Source organism: Carcharodon carcharias, chromosome 38 (genome assembly GCF_017639515.1).
Source record: "Carcharodon carcharias isolate sCarCar2 chromosome 38, sCarCar2.pri, whole genome shotgun sequence".
Classification (NCBI taxonomy): Eukaryota; Metazoa; Chordata; class Chondrichthyes; order Lamniformes; family Lamnidae; genus Carcharodon; species Carcharodon carcharias.
In genome coordinates this window covers 2873318-2887580 of record NC_054504.1, presented here as the reverse complement: position 1 = coordinate 2887580, position 14263 = coordinate 2873318, and the positions used below count along the sequence as shown (strand labels likewise).

General features: G+C 51.8%; 1 protein-coding gene across 1 annotated transcript in view; it reads left to right on the top strand.

Annotated features, from left to right (window-relative positions):
* LOC121273050 (rab GTPase-binding effector protein 2-like) overlaps nucleotides 1-14263 on the top strand; it is an 86519-nt gene that overhangs the window by 20066 nt on the left and 52190 nt on the right. Inside the window, 3 exon segments of the mRNA XM_041180001.1 lie at nucleotides 7616-7702; nucleotides 7704-7733; nucleotides 8614-8712. Of these exon segments, the coding sequence (XP_041035935.1) occupies nucleotides 7616-7702; nucleotides 7704-7733; nucleotides 8614-8712 (216 nt within the window).

Genomic DNA, 14263 nt, shown 5'->3' with positions numbered 1-14263 from the left:
ACCTCTCTCTCTCTCTCTCTGTATCACTCTCCATCTCTCTCTCTCTCTCTCTGTATCGCTCTCCACCTCTCTCTCTCTCTCTGTATCGCTCTCCACCTCTCTCTCTCTCTGTATCACTCTCCACCTCTCTCTCTCTCTCTGTATCACTCCACCTCTCTCTCTCTCTCTGTATCACTCTCCACCTCTCTCTCTCTGTATCACTCCACCTCTCTCTCTCTCTCTGTATCACTCCACCTCTCTCTCTCTCTCTCTGTATCACTCTCCACCTCTCTCTCTCTCTGTATCACTCTCCACCTCTCTCTCTGTATCACTCTCCACCTCTCTCTCTCTCTCTGTATCACTCTCCACCTCTCTCTCTCTCTGTATCGCTCTCCACCTCTCTCTCTCTCTCTCTCTCTGTATCACTCTCCACCTCTCTCTCTCTCTCTCTGTATCGCTCTCCACCTCTCTCTCTCTCTCTCTGTATCACTCTCCACCTCTCTCTCTCTCTCTGTATCACTCCACCTCTCTCTCTCTCTCTGTATCACTCTCCACCTCTCTCTCTCTCTCTATCACTCTCCACCTCTCTCTCTCTCTCTGTATCACTCTCCACCTCTCTCTCTCTCTCTCTGTATCGCTCTCCACCTCTCTCTCTCTGTATCACTCTCCACCTCTCTCTCTCTCTCTCTCTCTCTCTCTCTCTGTATCACTCTCCACCTCTCTCTTTCTCTCTCTCTCTGTATCACTCTCCACCTCTCTCTCTCTCTCTGTATCACTCTCCACCTCTCTCTCTCTCTGTATCACTCTCCACCTCTCTCTCTCTCTCTGTATCACTCTCCACCTCTCTCTCTCTCTCTCTCTCTGTATCACTCTCCACCTCTCTCTCTCTCTCTCTCTCTGTATCACTCTCCACCTCTCTCTCTCTCTCTCTGTATCACTCTCCACCTCTCTCTCTCTCTCTCTCTCTGTATCACTCTCCACCTCTCTCTCTCTCTCTCTCTCTCTGTATCACTCTCCACCTCTCTCTCTCTCTCTCTGTATCACTCTCCACCTCTCTCTCTCTCTCTGTATCACTCTCCACCTCTCTCTCTCTCTCTCTCTCTCTCTGTATCACTCTCCACCTCACTCTCTCTCTCTCTCTCTGTATCACTCTCCACCTCTCTCTCTCTCTCTGTATCGCTCTCCACCTCTCTCTCTCTATCTGTATCACTCTCCACCTCTCTCTCTCTCTCTCTGTATCACTCTCCACCTCTCTCTCTCTGTATCACTCTCCATCTCTCTCTCTCTCTCTCTCTCTGTATCACTCTCCACCTCTCTCTCTCTCTCTCTCTCTGTATCACTCTCCACCTCTCTCTCTCTCTCTGTATCACTCTCCACCTCTCTCTCTCTCTCTGTATCACTCTCCACCTCTCTCTCTCTCTCTCTGTATCACACTCCACCTCTCTCTCTCTCTCTGTATCACTCTCCACCTCTCTCTCTCTCTCTGTATCACTCTCCACCTCTCTCTCTCTCTCTCTCTGTATCACTCTCCACCTCTCTCTCTCTCTCTCTCTCTGTATCACTCTCCACCTCTCTCTCTCTCTCTCTCTCTCTCTGTATCACTCTCCACCTCTCTCTCTCTCTCTCTCTCTGTATCACTCTCCACCTCTCTCTCTCTCTCTGTATCACTCTCCACCTCTCTCTCTCTCTGTATCACTCTCCATCTCTCTCTGTCTCTCTGTATCACTCTCCACCTCTCTCTCTCTCTCTGTATCACTCTCCATCTCTCTCTCTCTCTCTCTGTATCGCTCTCCACCTCTCTCTCTCTCTGTATCACTCTCCACCTCTCTCTCTCTCTCTCTGTATCACTCTCCATCTCTCTCTCTCTCTCTGTATCACTCTCCACCTCTCTCTCTCTCTCTCTCTCTGTATCACTCTCCACCTCTCTCTCTCTCTCTGTATCACTCTCCACCTCTCTCTCTCTCTCTGTATCACTCTCCACCTCTCTCTCTCTCTCTCTCTCTGTAACACTCTCCATCTCTCTCTCTCTCTCTCTCTCTCTCTGTATCGCTCTCCACCTCTCTCTCTCTCTGTATCACTCTCCACCTCTCTCTCTCTCTGCATCACTCTCCATCTCTCTCTCTCTCTCTGTATCACTCTCCACCTCTCTCTCTCTCTGTATCACTCTCCACCTCTCTCTCTCTCTCTGTATCACTCTCCACCTCTCTCTGTCTCTCTGTATCACTCTCCATCTCTCTCTCTCTCTCTGTATCACTCTCCATCTCTCTCTCTGTCTCTGTATCACTCTCCACCTCTCTCTGTCTCTCTGTATCACTCTCCACCTCTCTCTCTCTCTGTATCACTCTCCATCTCTCTCTCTCTCTCTGTATCACTCTCCACCTCTCTCTCTCTCTCTGTATCACTCTCCACCTCTCTCTCTCTCTCTCTCTCTGTATCACTCTCCACCTCTCTCTCTCTCTCTGTATCACTCTCCACCTCTCTCTCTCTCTCTCTCTCTGTATCACTCTCCATCTCTCTCTCTGTCTCTGTATCACTCTCCACCTCTCTCTGTCTCTCTGTATCACTCTCCACCTCTCTCTCTCTCTCTGTATCACTCTCCACCTCTCTCTCTCTCTCTCTCTCTGTATCACTCTCCACCTCTCTCTCTCTCTGTATCGCTCTCCACCTCTCTCTCTCTCTCTGTATCACTCTCCATCTCTCTCTCTCTCTCTGTATCACTCTCCACCTCTCTCTCTCTCTCTGTATCGCTCTCCACCTCTCTCTCTCTCTCTGTATCGCTCTCCACCTCTCTCTCTCTCTCTCTGTATCGCTCTCCATCTCTCTCTCTCTCTCTGTATCGCTCTCCACCTCTCTCTCTCTCTCTCTCTGTATCACTCTCCACCTCTCTCTCTCTCTCTGTATCACTCTCCACCTCTCTCTCTCCCTCTGCATTGCTCCCTGATCTCTCTCTCTCTCTCTCTGTATCACTCTCCATCTCTCTCTCTCTCTCTCTGTATCACTCTCCACCTCTCTCTCTCTCTCTGTATCACTCTCCATCTCTCTCTCTCTCTCTCTGTATCACTCTCCACCTCTCTCTCTCTCTCTGTATCACTCTCCACCTCTCTCTCTCTCTCTGTATCACTCTCCACCTCTCTCTCTCTCTCTCTCTCTCTCTCTGTATCACTCTCCATCTCTCTCTCTCTCTCTGTATCACTCTCCACCTCTCTCTCTCTCTCTGTATCACTCTCCACCTCTCTCTCTCTCTCTCTCTCTCTCTGTATCACTCTCCATCTCTCTCTCTCTCCCTCTGCATTGCTCTCTGAATTCTCTCTCTCTCTCTCTCTATATCACTCTCCACCTCTCCTTCTCTCTCCCTCTGTATTGCTCCCCTACTCTCTCCCTCTCCCCCCACCGGTATCGCCCTCCATCTCTCTGATCAGCTCTCTCTCTGTTTCTCTTTGTATCACACTCTCTCTCTCCCTGCTCCTCTCTTTGCTTTCTCTCTTTGTCACTCTCTCCCTCTGTCTCCATCTCTCTCTCTCTCATACGTCTCTCTCCTTCTGTCCCTGCTCTTTCCTTTTATTACTTTCTCCCTCTGTCTCTATCTCTCTCACACACTTTCCCTCTCGTGCACACTTTCTCTCCATGCTCGTCTCTCTGCTTTCTCTTTTTGTCACTCTCTGTCTCTTTCTCTCTCTTTGTCTCTCTCGCTCTCTCTCACACTCTCCAGCTCTCTGTGTCTCTGCCCTTTATCTCTCTCTCTCTCTCCCTCTGCTTATTTCTCTGCTTTTCCTCTTTGTCTGTCTCTGTCTCTCTCTTGCTCTCTTTCACACTCTCCCTCTCTCCTGTCTCTGTCTCTTCTCACACTCTCCCTCTCTCCTGTCTCTGTCTCTCCCTCACACTCTCCCTCTATCCTGTCTCTGTCTCTCTCTCTCTCTCACACTCTCCCTCTCTCCTGTCTCTGTCTCTCGCTCACACTCTCCCTCTATCCCGTCTCTGTCTCTCTCTCTCTCTCACACTCTCCCTCTCTCCTGTCTCTGTCTCTCTCACATTCTCCCTCTCTCCTGTCTCTGTCTCTCTCTCACACTCTCGCTCTCTCCTGTTTCTGTTTCTCTCTCACACTCTCCCTCTCTCCTGTCTCTGTCTCTCTCTGTCTCTCACTCTCTCCTGTCTCTCCCTCTCTCACACTCTCCCTCTCTCCTGTCTCTCTCTCTCTCACACTCTCCCTCTCTCCTGTCTCTCTCTCTCTCACACTCTCCCTCTCTCCTGTCTCTCTCTTTCTCTCACACTCTCCCTCTCTCCTGTCTCTTCTCTCTCTCTCACACTCTCCCTCTCTCCTGTCTCTCTCTCTCTCTTTCTCACACTCTCCCTCTCTCCTGTCTCTGTCTCTCTCTCACACTCTCGCTCTCTCCGGTCTCTGTCTCTCTCTCACACTCTCCCTTACTCCTGTCTCTCTCTCACACACTCTCCCTCTCCCCTGTCTCTGTCTCTTCTCACACTCTCCCTCTCTCCTGTCTCTGTCTCTCCCTCACACTCTCCCTCTATCCTGTCTCTGTCTCTCTCTCTCTCTCACACTCTCCCTCTCTCCTGTCTCTGTCTCTCGCTCACACTCTCCCTCTATCCCGTCTCTGTCTCTCTCTCTCTCTCACACTCTCCCTCTCTCCTGTCTCTGTCTCTCTCACATTCTCCCTCTCTCCTGTCTCTGTCTCTCTCTCACACTCTCGCTCTCTCCTGTTTCTGTTTCTCTCTCACACTCTCCCTCTCTCCTGTCTCTGTCTCTCTCTGTCTCTCACTCTCTCCTGTCTCTCCCTCTCTCACACTCTCACTCTCTTCTGTCTCTCTCTCTCTCACACTCTCCCTCTCTCCTGTCTCTCTCTCTCTCACACTCTCCCTCTCTCCTGTCTCTCTCTTTCTCTCACACTCTCCCTCTCTCCTGTCTCTTCTCTCTCTCTCACACTCTCCCTCTCTCCTGTCTCTCTCTCTCTCTTTCTCACACTCTCCCTCTCTCCTGTCTCTGTCTCTCTCTCACACTCTCGCTCTCTCCGGTCTCTGTCTCTCTCTCACACTCTCCCTTACTCCTGTCTCTCTCTCACACACTCTCCCTCTCCCCTGTCTCTGTCTCTCACACACTCTCCCTCTCTCTCCTGTCTCTGTCTCTCTCTCACACTCTCGCTCTCTCTCCTGTCTCTGCCTCTCTCTCACGCTCTCCCTCTCTCCTGTCTCTGTCTCTCTCACACTCTCCCTTACTCCTGTCTCTGTCTCTCTCACACCTTCTCCTGTCTCTGTCTCTCTCACACACTCTCCCTCTCTCCTGTCTCTGTCTCTCTCACACACTCTCCCTCTCTCTCCTGTCTCTGTCTCTCTCTCACACTCTCGCTCTCTCTGGTCTCTGTCTCTCTCTCACACTCTCCCTTACTCCTGTCTCTCTCTCTCTCACACTCTCCCTCTCTCCTGTCTCTCTCTCTCTCTCTCACACAGTCTACCTCTCCCCTGTCTCTGTCTCTCTCTCACACTCTCGCTCTCTCCAGTCTCTGTCTCTCTCTCACACTCTCCCTTACTCCTGTCTCTCTTTTCTCTCACACACTCTCCCTCTCCCCTGTCTCTGTCTCTCTCTCACACTCTCGCTCTCTCCGGTCTCTGTCTCTCTCACACTCTCCCTCTCTCCTGTCTCTGTCTCTCTCTCACACTCTCCCTCTCTCCTGTCTCTGTCTCTCTCTGTCTCTCCCTCTCTCCTGTCTCTCTCTCTCTCACACTCTCGCTCTCTCCTGTCTCTGTCTCTCTCACACTCTCACTCTCTTCTGTCTCTCTCTCTCTCACACTCTCCCTCTCTCCTGTCTCTCTCTCTCTCACACTCTCCCTCTCTCCTGTCTCTCTCTTTCTCTCACACTCTCCCTCTCTCCTGTCTCTTCTCTCTCTCTCACACTCTCCCTCTCTCCTGTCTCTCTCTCTCTCTTTCTCACACTCTCCCTCTCTCCTGTCTCTGTCTCTCTCTCACACTCTCGCTCTCTCCGGTCTCTGTCTCTCTCTCACACTCTCCCTTACTCCTGTCTCTCTCTCACACACTCTCCCTCTCCCCTGTCTCTCTCTCTCTCACACTCTCCCTCTCTCTCCTGTCTCTGTCTCTCTCTCACACTCTCGCTCTCTCTCCTGTCTCTGCCTCTCTCTCACGCTCTCCCTCTCTCCTGTCTCTGTCTCTCTCACACTCTCCCTTACTCCTGTCTCTGTCTCTCTCACACCTTCTCCTGTCTCTGTCTCTCTCACACACTCTCCCTCTCTCCTGTCTCTGTCTCTCTCACACACTCTCCCTCTCTCTCCTGTCTCTGTCTCTCTCTCACACTCTCGCTCTCTCTGGTCTCTGTCTCTCTCTCACACTCTCCCTTACTCCTGTCTCTCTCTCTCTCACACTCTCCCTCTCTCCTGTCTCTCTCTCTCTCTCTCACACAGTCTACCTCTCCCCTGTCTCTGTCTCTCTCTCACACTCTCGCTCTCTCCAGTCTCTGTCTCTCTCTCACACTCTCCCTTACTCCTGTCTCTCTTTTCTCTCACACACTCTCCCTCTCCCCTGTCTCTGTCTCTCTCTCACACTCTCGCTCTCTCCGGTCTCTGTCTCTCTCACACTCTCCCTCTCTCCTGTCTCTGTCTCTCTCAAACTCTCCCTCTCTCCTGTCTCTGTCTCTCTCTCACACTCTCGCTCTCGCTCTCTCCTGTTTCTGTTTCTCTCTCACACTCTCCCTCTCTCCTGTCTCTGTCTCTCTCTCAAACTCTCGCTCTCTCCTGTCTCTGTCTCTCTCACACTCTCTCTCTCTCCTGTCTCTGTCTCTCTCTCACACTCTCACTCTCTCCTGTCTCTGTCTCTCTCACACTCTCTCCTGTCTCTGTCTCTCTCTCACACTCTCGCTCTCTCTCCTGTCTCTGTCTCTCTCATGCTCTCCCTCTCTCCTGTCTCTGTCTCTCTCACACTCTCCCTTACTCCTGTCTCTGTCTCTCTCACACTCTCCCTTACTCCTGTCTCTGTCTCTCTCTCACACTCTCACTCTTTCTGTCTCTGTCTCTCTCACACTCTCTCCTGTCTCTGTCTCTCTCTCACACTCTCGCTCTCTCCTGTCTCTGTCTCTCTCACACTCTCCCTCTCTCCTGTCACTGTCTCTCTCTCACACTCTCCCTCTCTCCTGTCTCTGTCTCTCTCACACTCTCCCTCTTTCCCGTCTGTCTCTCTCTCTCTCACACTCTCCCTCTCTCCTGTCTCTGTCTCTCTCACACTCTCCCTCTCTCCTGTCTCTGACTCTCTCACACTCTCTCCCTCTCTCCTGTCCCTGCCTCTCTCCTGTCTCTCTCTCACACGGTCCCTTATTCCTGTCTCTATCTCTCTCTCTCTCTCTCACACACTCTTCCTCTCTCCTGTCTCTCTCACACACACTCTCCCTCTCCCCTGTCCCTGCCTCTCTCTCACACTCTCCCTTACTCCTGTCTCTCTCTCTCACACACACTCACCCTCTCCCCTGTCCCTGCCTCTCTCTCACACTCTCCCTTACTCCTGTCTCTATCTCTCTCTCTCTCACACTCTCCCTTACTCCTGTCTCTCTCTCTCTCACACACACTCACCCTCTCCCCTGTCCCTGCCTCTCTCTCACACTCTCCCTTACCCCTGTCTCTACAGGTCAAACAGCACCAGGTGTCCCTGCACCAGACGCGGGGAGCAGCTGGAGAGAGAGACTGCAGTTCGCAAAAACCTGGAGGAAGCACTGAGACAGAGCAGCGTGGAGTGTGGCCAAGAGGTGATAAAGACTGGATGCTGAACCCAGCGAGATATCTGTACACTGACTGGTGTCTCTCAGTCCCCTCTCTCTCTCAGTGAGATATCTGTACACTGACTGGTGTCTTTCAGTCCCCTCTCTCTCAGTGAAATATCTGTACACTGACTGGTGTCTCTCAGTCCCCTCTCTCTCTCTCAGGGAGATATCTGTACACTGACTGGTGTCTCTCAGTCCCCTCTCTCTCTCTCAGGGAGATATCTGTACACTGACTGGTGTCTCTCAGTCCCCTCTCTCTCTCTCAGGGAGATATCTGTACACTGACTGGTGTCTCTCAGTCCCCTCTCTCTCTCTCAGAGAGATATCTGTACACTGACTGGTGTCTCTCAGTCCCTCTCTCTCAGAGAGATATCTGTACACTGACTGGTGTCTCTCAGTCCCTCTCTCTCTCAGGGAGATATCTGTACACTGACTGGTGTCTCTCAGTCCCCTCTCTCTTTCAGGGAGATATCTGTACACTGACTGGTGTCTCTCAGTCCCCTCTCTCTCAGGGAGATATCTGTACACTGACTGGTGTCTCTCAGTCTCTCTCTCTCTCTCTCAGGGAGATATCTGTACACTGACTGGTGTCTCTCAGTCCCCTCTCTCTCTCAGGGAGATATCTGTACACTGACTGGTGTCTCTCAGTCCCTCTCTCTCAGGGAGATATCTGTACCCTGACTGGTGTCTCTCAGTCCCCTCTCTCTCTCAGTGAGATATCTGCACACTGACTGGTGTCTCTCAGTTCCTCTCTCTCTCAGGGAGATGATAAACTGTTATATGCATCACGTTATATTAGATGATTGTGGTGTGGGAGTACCATATTTTGGATTTTATAAATGATATTTGCTGTTCCAAAACACAGGTAGCACTTCTGAAAGATAAAGTGGACTCTTCCATGTTGGAGATTCAGAGGCTTAAAGAGATGTTTACACTGGTTCAGGACCGAACACAGAAACAGATGGTGAATTGACACGTCTTCCCTATTTACTGTTCAATTGTCCCCGGAACTAATCCCATTCACCTGCTCTCTTTCCCCATAGCCCTGTATCAATCCCCAAACTAATCCCACTGCCCCGCTCTCTCTCCATAGCCCTGTATCAATCCCCAAACTAATCCCACTGCCCCGCTCTCTCTCCATAGCCCTGTATCAATCCCCAAACTAATCCCACTGCCCCGCTCTCTCTCCATAGCCCTGTATCAACCCCCAAACTAATCCCACTGTCCCACTCTCACCCCATAGCCCTGTATCAATCCCCAAACTAATCACATTGCCCCGCTCTCTCCCCATAGCCCTGTATCAATCCCCAAACTAATCCCACTGCCCCGCTCTCTCCCCCATAGCCCTGTATCAATCCCCAAACTAATCCCACTGCCCCGCTCTCTCCCCATAGCCCTGTATCAATCCCCAAACTAATCCCACTGCCCCGCTCTCTCTCCATAGCCCTGTATCAACCCCCAAACTAATCCCACTGTCCCACTCTCACCCCATAGCCCTGTATCAATCCCCAAACTAATCACATTGCCCCGCTCTCTCCCCATAGCCCTGTATCAATCCCCAAACTAATCCCACTGCCCCGCTCTCTCCCCCATAGCCCTGTATCAATCCCCAAATTAATCCCACTGTCCCACTCTCACCCCATAGTCCTGCATCAATCCCCAAACTAATCCCACTGTCCCACTCTCACCCCATAGTCCTGTATCAATCCCCAAAGTAATTGCACTCTCCCACTCTCTCCCCATAGCCCTGTATCAATCCCCAAATTAATCCCACTGCCCCGCTCTCTCCCCATAGCCCTGTATCAATCCCCAAACTAATACCACTTTCCTGCTCTCTCCTCATAGCCCTGTATCAATCCAACATCTAATCCCACTGCTCCGCTTTCTCCCCATAGCCCTGTATCAATCCCCAAACTGATCCCACTGCTCCGCTCTCTCACCGTAGCCCTGTATCAATCCCAAAACTAATCCCACTACCCCACTCTCTCCCCATAGCCCTGTATCAACCCCCAAACTAATCCCACTGCCTCACCATCTCCCCATAGCCTTGTATCAATCCCCAAACTAATCCCACTGTCCCACGCTCACCCCATAGCCCTGTATCAATCCCCAAACTAATCCCACTGCACCGCTCTCTCCCCATAGCCCTGTATCAATCCCCAAACTAATCCCACTGCACCGCTCTATCCCCATAGCCCTGTATCAATCCCCAAACTAATCCCACTGCACCGGGCTCTCACCATAGCCCTGTATCAATCCCCAAATTAATCCCACTGCCCTGCTCTATCCCCATAGCCCTGTATCAACCCCCAAACTAATCCCACTGCCCCAGTCTCTCCACATAGCCCTGTATCAACCCCCAAACTAGTCCCACTGCCTCACTCTCTCCCCATAGTCCTGTATCAATCCCCAAACTAATCCCACTGCCCCGCTCTCTCCCCCATAGCCCTGTATCAATCCCCAAACTAATCCCACTGCCTCACTCTCTCCCCATAGCCCTGTATCAATACCCAAACTAATCCCATTGTCCCGCTCTCTCCCCATAGCCCTGTATCAATCCCCAAACTAATCCCACTGCCCCCGCTCTCTCCCCATAGCCCTGTATCAATCCCCAAACTAATCCCACTGCCCCGCTCTCTCCCCATAGCCCTGTATTAATCCCCAAATTAATCCCATTGTCCCATTCTCATCCCATAGCCCTGTATCAATCCCCAAACTAATCACATTGCCCCGCTCTCTCCCCATAACCCTGTATCAATCCCCAAACTAATCCCACTGTCCCACTCTCACCCCATAGTCCTGTATCAATCCCCAAACTAATCCCACTGTCCCACTCTCACCCCATAGTCCTGTATCAATCCCCAAACTAATCCCACTGTCCCACTCTCTCCCCATAGCCCTGTATCAATCCCCAAACTAATACCACTTTCCTGCTGTCTCCTCATAGCCCTGTATCAGTCCAACATCTAATCCCACTGCTCCGCTTTCTCCCCATAGCCCTGTATCAATCCCCAAACTAATCCCACTGCTCCGCTCTCTCACCGTAGCCCTGTATCAATCTCAAAACTAATCCCACTACCCCACTCTCTCCCCATAGCCCTGTATCAACCCCCAAACTAATCCCACTGCCTCACCCTCTCCCCATAGCCCTGTATCAATCCCCAAACTAATCCCACTGTCCCACTCTCTCCCCATAGCCCTGTATGAATCCCCAAACTAATCCCACTGCCCCGCTCTCTCCCCCATAGCCCTGTATCAATCCCCAAACTAATCCCACTGTCCCACTCTCACCCCATAGCCCTGTATCAATCCCCAAACTAATCCCACTGCACCGCTCTCTCCCCATAGCCTTGTATCAATCCCCAAACTAATCCCACTGCACCGCACTCTCCCCATAGCCCTGTATCAATCCCCAAACTAATCCCAATGCCCCGCTTTCTCCCCCATAGCCCTGTATCAATGCCAAACTAATCCCACTGCCCCGCTTTCTCCCCCATAGCCCTGTATCAATCCCCAAACTAATCCCACTGCCCCGCTCTCTCCCCATAGCCCTGTATCAATCCCCAAACTAATCCCACTGCCCCGCTCTCTCTCCATAGCCCTGTATCAACCCCCAAACTAATCCCACTGTCCCACTCTCACCCCATAGCCCTGTATCAATCCCCAAACTAATCACATTGCCCCGCTCTCTCCCCATAGCCCTGTATCAATCCCCAAACTAATCCCACTGCCCCGCTCTCTCCCCCATAGCCCTGTATCAATCCCCAAATTAATCCCACTGTCCCACTCTCACCCCATAGTCCTGCATCAATCCCCAAACTAATCCCACTGTCCCACTCTCACCCCATAGTCCTGTATCAATCCCCAAAGTAATTGCACTCTCCCACTCTCTCCCCATAGCCCTGTATCAATCCCCAAATTAATCCCACTGCCCCGCTCTCTCCCCATAGCCCTGTATCAATCCCCAAACTAATACCACTTTCCTGCTCTCTCCTCATAGCCCTGTATCAATCCAACATCTAATCCCACTGCTCCGCTTTCTCCCCATAGCCCTGTATCAATCCCCAAACTGATCCCACTGCTCCGCTCTCTCACCGTAGCCCTGTATCAATCCCAAAACTAATCCCACTACCCCACTCTCTCCCCATAGCCCTGTATCAACCCCCAAACTAATCCCACTGCCTCACCATCTCCCCATAGCCTTGTATCAATCCCCAAACTAATCCCACTGTCCCACGCTCACCCCATAGCCCTGTATCAATCCCCAAACTAATCCCACTGCACCGCTCTCTCCCCATAGCCCTGTATCAATCCCCAAACTAATCCCACTGCACCGCTCTATCCCCATAGCCCTGTATCAATCCCCAAACTAATCCCACTGCACCGGGCTCTCACCATAGCCCTGTATCAATCCCCAAATTAATCCCACTGCCCCGCTCTATCCCCATAGCCCTGTATCAACCCCCAAACTAATCCCACTGCCCCAGTCTCTCCACATAGCCCTGTATCAACCCCCAAACTAGTCCCACTGCCTCACTCTCTCCCCATAGTCCTGTATCAATCCCCAAACTAATCCCACTGCCCCGCTCTCTCCCCCATAGCCCTGTATCAATCCCCAAACTAATCCCACTGCCTCACTCTCACCGCATAGACCTGTATCAATCCCCAAACTAACCCCACTGCCCCACTCTCTCCCCATAGCCCTGTATCAATCCCCAAACTAATCCCACTGCCCCGCTCTCTCCCCATAGCCCTGTATCAATCCCCAAACTAATCCCACTGCCCCGCTCTCTCCCCATAGCCCTGTATCAAACCCCAAATTAATCCCAGTGTCCCATTCTCATCCCATAGCCCTGTATCAATCCCCAAACTAATCACATTGCCCCGCTCTCTCCCCATAACCCTGTATCAATCCCCAAACTAATCCCACTGTCCCACTCTCACCCCATAGTCCTGTATCAATCCCCAAACTAATCCCACTGTCCCACTCTCACCCCATAGTCCTGTATCAATCCCCAAACTAATCCCACTGTCCCACTCTCTCCCCATAGCCCTGTATCAATCCCCAAACTAATACCACTTTCCTGCTGTCTCCTCATAGCCCTGTATCAGTCCAACATCTAATCCCACTGCTCCGCTTTCTCCCCATAGCCCTGTATCAATCCCCAAACTAATCCCACTGCTCCGCTCTCTCACCGTAGCCCTGTATCAATCTCAAAACTAATCCCACTACCCCACTCTCTCCCCATAGCCCTGTATCAACCCCCAAACTAATCCCACTGCCTCACCCTCTCCCCATAGCCCTGTATCAATCCCCAAACTAATCCCACTGTCCCACTCTCTCCCATAGCCCTGTATGAATCCCCAAACTAATCCCACTGCCCCGCTCTCTCCCCCATAGCCCTGTATCAATCCCCAAACTAATCCCACTGTCCCACTCTCACCCCATAGCCCTGTATCAATCCCCAAACTAATCCCACTGCACCGCTCTCTCCCCATAGCCTTGTATCAATCCCCAAACTAATCCCACTGCACCGCACTCTCCCCATAGCCCTGTATCAATCCCCAAACTAATCCCACTGCCCCGCTTTCTCCCCCATAGCCCTGTATCAATGCCAAACTAATCCCACTGCCCCGCTTTCTCCCCCATAGCCCTGTATCAATCCCCAAACTAATCCCACTGCCCCGCTTTCTCCCCCATAGCCCTGTATCAATCCCCAAACCAATCCCACTACCCCGCTCTCTCCCCCATAGCCCTGTATCAATCCCGAACTAATCCCACTACTCCGCTATCTCACCGTAGCCCTGTATCAATCCCCAAACTAATCCCACTACCCCGCTCTCTCCCCATAGCCCTGTATCAATCCCCAAACTAATCCTACTGCCCCACTCTATCCCCCATAGCCCTGTATCAATCCCAAACTAATCCCACTTTCCTGCTCTCTCCTCATAGCCCTGTATCAATCCAACATCTAATCCCACTGCTCCGCTCTCTCACCGTAGCCCTGTATCAATCCCCAAACTAATCCCACTGCTCCGCTTTCTCCCCATAGCCCTGTATCAATACCCAAACTAATCCCACTGCTCCGCTCTCTCACCGTAGCCCTGTATCAATCCCAAAACTAATCCCACTGCCCCACTCTCTCCACATAGCCCTGTATCAACCCCCAAACTAATCCCACTGCCTCACCCTCTCCCCATAGCCCTGTATCAATACCCAAACTAATCCCACTGCTCCGCTCTCTCACCGTAGCCCTGTATCAATCCCAAAACTAATCCCACTGCCCCACTCTCTCCACATAGCCCTGTATCAACCCCCAAACTAATCCCACTGCCTCACCCTCTCCCCATAGCCCTGTATCAATACCCAAACTAATCCCACTGCCCCACTCTCTCCCCATAGCCCTGTATCAATCCCCAAACTAATCCCACTGCCCCGCTCTCTCCCCATAGCCCTGTATCAATCCCCAAACTAATCCCACTGCCCCGCTCTCTCCCCATAGCCCTGTATCAAT